This window comes from Vitis vinifera, chromosome 2 (genome assembly GCF_030704535.1).
Source record: "Vitis vinifera cultivar Pinot Noir 40024 chromosome 2, ASM3070453v1".
Taxonomy (NCBI): Eukaryota; Viridiplantae; Streptophyta; class Magnoliopsida; order Vitales; family Vitaceae; genus Vitis; species Vitis vinifera.
This window is the reverse complement of record NC_081806.1, coordinates 17258611-17264490: the sequence shown is the minus strand read 5'-3', so window position 1 is coordinate 17264490 and position 5880 is coordinate 17258611. Positions and strand designations below refer to the sequence as shown.

At 33.3% G+C, this 5880-nt stretch overlaps 1 protein-coding gene across 1 annotated transcript; it reads left to right on the top strand.

Annotated features, from left to right (window-relative positions):
- Window positions 1-3315: 3315 nt before the first annotated feature.
- Window positions 3316-5326, top strand: LOC100241359 (bifunctional nitrilase/nitrile hydratase NIT4B; the record flags this gene model as incomplete). The annotated part of the gene is made up of 5 exons (XM_002268744.5): window positions 3316-3442; window positions 3814-3981; window positions 4154-4447; window positions 4562-4843; window positions 5017-5326. Coding segments are annotated over 5 exons (1047 nt in total), but the record flags the coding sequence as incomplete, so codon positions are not given.
- Between the last annotated feature and the right edge of the window lie 554 nt (window positions 5327-5880).

Sequence of the window (5880 nt, the reverse complement as noted above, 5' to 3'; positions counted from 1 at the left end):
GTAATCTAACAAGGTAATGATCCCAACCTTTCAAAATTATCTCTCCAATCCTTGAGTTACAAATCCTCCTGTTAAGTGATCAATTGACATATTCTAGCTTACAAAGAGCATATGTCAAATTCTACTAAAGGAATTGTTATGGTCGTAGTCATCTTAATCACATGTCTTTAGGATCACCCAAGAGACACGTTCTCTTAATCTCATAAGATATTATGGTATCTCTATTAAGAACACTTGTTGCCACCAATCTTCATCAACCGTGACCCAATTTATAAGGAATATATGACCACACTAGGATCTCACCCATAGATCGAAGTTTCCTATTGATTTCAGCACAAACTCAATATCTTCTCAAGGTTGAGAGTTTATATAATATAGTATCATGGTAAATCATGACTACCCAAAAATTAATGTCATAATTCACCATAGGTCATGTCCAATGTGTAACCATACACATTGTTTCACTCATCATGGGAAAGTCATCTCGGTGACTAAGACAATTTATCTTTCCAATTAGGAGGTAGTATACTATAGTCTCTACTAAATTGCTCAAATCCATGAACCCACTATAAACTACTTATCACCTTGCAAAAAACCCATGACTTGGATTTTTTGTTCAACTCCTAATACACCTAAGTCATGTACAATGCAAGTGATATGGGTGTAAATACTCCGATAACCAATTAATGACAATGGGATAATATGAGGGAACTAGAATAGTAAATAAATAAATTTATTAATGAAACTAAATCTATTACATCATCTCATGATTTATAAGGTTTTATCCCAACAAACTCTTATGCATTCATGCATACTTGCCAAAACGCCTTTTTGCACATAAGTGAATCATGAGTCAATCCAACCCTCACAAACCATGTCATTGAGATATATAAACTTGAGCGAGGACCGCTAAGACCCATAAGATAGTATTGGCTCCTTTATAATCCAATTTTAAAGTTGGCTCAACATCTTACTATAGAAAGTCAATTACATTTCAATGCCCTATGTGTATTACAAAAAGACACAAAATGCTTAACTTCATGACCTGCTATCTATTGCATATAGTCTCCCCATGAATTGGTGTTTATAATCTAATAAGGTGAAAGTTATTTGCCTTTCAATATTACCTTACCATCCTTGAGTTATATATTCTCTTATTATATGATCAACTAACATACTCTAACTCACAAAAGCATATATCAAATTTCATTTAAAGAATTAATACAACCATAGATTTCATGATTACATGTCCTTATTATCACCCAACACTATCTCAAATTCCATGAGATTTCATGATGTCTCTATTGAGAATACTTATTACTACCGACTTCTATCTACTGTGACCCAATTCGTAAGGAATATATTATCACTTTAGGATCTCACCCATAGGTCAAATAATTACAAACTTTGGCACAAGTTCAATATTCTCTCAAGGTTGAGAAAACAATACAATATAACAACTTAGTGAAGTTATGACTATCCAACAACTTTACATCATAACTCATCATACTAGTGTACTCACCATGAGAACTCTATCTCGATAGTCAAGATCAATCATTCCTCTAATGAAGAGGTAGTGAACTATGACATCAAATGGATCACTTAAGTTCACAAAGCAGTTGTGAACAAATCATTTACTTGCAAGGAACCTATAACTTGGATCTTTCTTGCAATTTTTAATGCACCCAAGTTATGTATAGTGCAAGAAATGTCAGGCTAGAATACTCATAAGGTAAAATGCATGAAATAAAGATTAATAAAAGTGAAATCAAAATACCATTAAATAAATAATAAACTTCATATTTATTACATCATAACATCCTTTTAAGAGCTATATCATAACAAAAACCACCATCATTGACTATGATTTTGACACAAAATAATAAAAATTAAAAATAATATGATAAAAATATATTTATTTTATTTTAATTATATATGATAAGAATTTGCAAAATAAATGCACATTTTATTTAGGATTCATACAAAAAATCTTTGGTTAATGGAAATCCTATATCCTAGCCTCTAAAAAGTAAAACATAATTTTTTAATCTAAACCCTAAAGTATCAAATATATTATTATAATTAATATTTTAAACTATTTAGTGTATTGTTTGTAGGATAAAATTTTTATTTTCTGTCCATTTCATACTTATATTTATGTTTAATTTGTTCTCATTAGTTATTGATCATATATTATAATTTTATGTTAATGTTTCAAAAAAATGACTAAGTTAATAAATATGAAAATATTAAAAGAACGAAAAGAAATATGAAAGTGTATTCACTTCAGCGTATATAAATAAAAAAATGTCAAAGTTAGGATATCAAATACATGATATGGAGAGGATATCAAACAGATCAAATGATGACTTGTCATATTAAAGATTTTATAAGGGATAACTATAGAATTCTCATTTTGGTTGTTATTAAAATACATATTTGAAGGATAAATTTATTGATTATGCGTTTTGGGTGAAATATGAAAATTAGAATTCCTAAAAAATATATTTGCTTGAATCAACGTGAGGGTAAGCATAGTTCTCCCTTTTTATTTTTCTACCATAGCTGCCATTGAATCACTCATTAATTTTTGGTAGGGACCAATACATGAGGTCGGACCCAGTTGTTAGCTATATGCTGGGTTTTATAGATATATAGTACAAGTCATAGAAAGCCTCAAGCCACAAATGACAATTTATCTGTGTGCTAGATGGATGGAATCCATGCATGTGGGCGGCTCCCTCTTTTCGTTCAAAGATAATCATCGTACCTGTAGAAAAAAAAGAAAGCGATAAAACTTATTTTGATTCTTACAAGGCACAAAAAGACTTCTTTTGGGCGTCTAAAACTATAACACTATGTACTTTTAATGACTATCTTGTGCTTTTAATGACTATTCTTTTTTTCTTTTATTTTGAGGTCACAAAAGGCCTCAGCCACCACTATGCACGTGGGCGGGTCCCTTCTTTAATTCAAATAATCATAGCAACTTATACATTATATATATACATATAAAAGAAATGAAAATAAAAGCCTAATAATTTGGGTATGTGTTCACCTTTGTGTTTTGTTTGTCTAAAACTATCAAACCATGAATTGAATTTTATCTTAAATTACTTTTCACAGATCACAGTCATTTTCAATTTGTACAAGTCATGTCGCTGGTCCACAATGTCTGCGGATAACTTCAAAATTTGTGATGAGGAGAAAAGCTCACAATAAATATAGAAAACCAAGGCAGACTTTTCACAGCCTCTTCGTCTCGTTCAAGTAATGGCAGAAGAACCTCATGTTCATGGGCAATATATATACTGAACGTTGTGTAAGGAATCCTCAAACAAAAGGGAAACGAAAAAGCATACGATTTCTGCAATGTCTTCAACTGTTAGAGCCACCGTTGTTCAAGCTTCTAGTATCTTTTATGATACTCCTGCCACTCTAGGTAACGTACCATTTCTTTCAATTGTGCAACTTGTGTAATGGAATATGTGATCTAATTGGTTGGTCAGAGACTGAAAAAAAGAAAAGGATGATTGAACCCTGATCATATTTTCAGCTGCCAATCAAGGAATTACTGCTTTTACAATTATTTTAATGAGTTGGGTTGAGGTGGTTTCTCTTTTCTTAGTTACAAAACAGCTGAAAATATGAGAGTTTCAAGTTTCATCTAGGTCTCTTTTTCCTTGAGTTTTCTCAGCAACCAAAAAGTCATTCGGGATCCCTTGAAGTTAATTTTCATTCTCTCCATTCAACCAATTCATTTACTTTCTAAGTCGTGGATTATTAATTCTTGCAATGTGATTTTGAGAGCAGATAAGGCTGAGAGGTTTTTGAAAGAAGCAGCTGCACTAGGATCCCAACTGGTTGTGTTTCCTGAAGCATTTATCGGTGGGTATCCCCGGGGATACAACTTTGCCGACCAGTCGCCAAGAGGGAAAGAAAGTTTCCGCAAGTACCATGCTTCTGCCATTAATGTGCCGGGTCAGTTATCTCTCTCTTTCTCCCTTAAATAGCTAAAGAACTGAACCACTTAATTAGTTATTGAAACAAGACACGTTTGATGAATGAACCAAGAAAAAAATTATACTTATGCTTTGTGATGAACGATCAGCTTACATGTTTCATCTTTGATCTCATATTAATGTATTTTCAGGACCTGAAGCGGATAGATTGGCATCAATGGCTGCGAAATACAAAGTCTACTTAGTGACAGGCGTTGTTGAGAGAGATGGATACACATTGTATTCCACAGTTCTCTTCTTTGATCCTGAAGGTAATTACCTTGGAAAACATAGGAAACTCATGCCAACATATTGGGAGCGGCTGTTCTGGGGTTTCGGAGATTGCTCGACAACTCCAGTTTATGACACTCCATATGGAAAACTTGGTTCGGTCATTTGTTGGGAAAATAGAATGCCACTTTTCAGGACAGCAATGTATGGCAAAGGTATGTCTTTTACCATTTCTTTTTCTTCACTAACTAATATGATTTGGCTTGAAATACATTATGGCTTTGATATGGGATTGATTGATCACAAAATACGAATGTACATCTATATAGGTATTGAGATATATTGTGCTCCTACTGCCGATTCCGGGGATACATGGGTAGCTACAATGAGACACGTCGCTATTGAGGGTGGATGCTATGTTCTTTCACCCATCCAGTTCTGTCGGAGGAAAGATTACCCACCTCCACCTGAGTATCTTTACAGTCCTACAGAAGAAGATGTCACTCCAGATTCTATTGTTTGGGCTGGAGGTAGTGTCATCATTTCGCCCCATGGCGAAATTCTAGCAGGACCGAATTATGAAGGAGAAGGCCTCTTCACAGCTGATCTTGGTATGGCCCTGACTTCTCCAATTATATATCCAAATATTTCAGTATGCAGATAAGGCAAATGAGTCGATTCTTTAGGTTTAAGAGGACTGCAAACTTAGTTTTATCGAAGACTTGATATTCTATGATATTTATCATGGACTGATGAAATATTTTTATGATCACTTGATATGTAGATGTTCGTGGAGAGATTCCTAAAGCAAAGTTCCAGTTCGATGTGGTAGGACATTATTCGAGAGCTGATGTGCTAAGCCTCACTGTGAACAATCGTCCACTGCTTCCTGTTACTTTCACATCCTCACCATCTAAAATCAAAGACAATGAGGAGATGGATGAATGCAAAGATATATAAAAGATGGCCTATTTAGGAGACTGTTAGCCTAGCTAAGGTCGTCCTTCAATAATTTGTATGATTTTCCAATAAGTCCACATGTGCGTTTGGAGACTGCACTTCATTATAAATAAATGCTTGGTTTGAGTGTAAAATCATCCTTCTATTTCTTTTTTTTGTCTCAAGTATTAATAAAATTGTATTTTCCACTTATTGTTTGGTATAACAGTGCATCTTACCCATTGGCTGAGGCCTCCTCTATGATAGCTTTTCTCATTTAGCCTTTGATAGAAGTTGAAACTAAAGTTTAATTCATGATTATGAAAGGGCGCTCTCACTATTTTAAAGGTTTCATAAAAGAATGACATTATGTAATAAATTTAAAATTTTATTATTTATTAATAAACTTTTAGTTCACTTTTATTTATCCTAATCCTATACATTATACCTTGTAAGCATTTTGATATACATATCTTATATTGTATAGGACTTGAGTGCATTAAGAGTTGCAAAAAAAATTCAAGAAATGGATTCATTGTAAGTAGATGACTTGTTCACAACAGTACTCATTGTTATTTATATAAGGTATTATAGTGCAATCGATTCTCTATAGTGGAATGTTAAATCAACTTCAAAATTAGATTTTGGGGTAGCTAGTACTGTCCTATAGGTCTCAATGGTGTCCACCTAAGCTCATATACCTTGATGA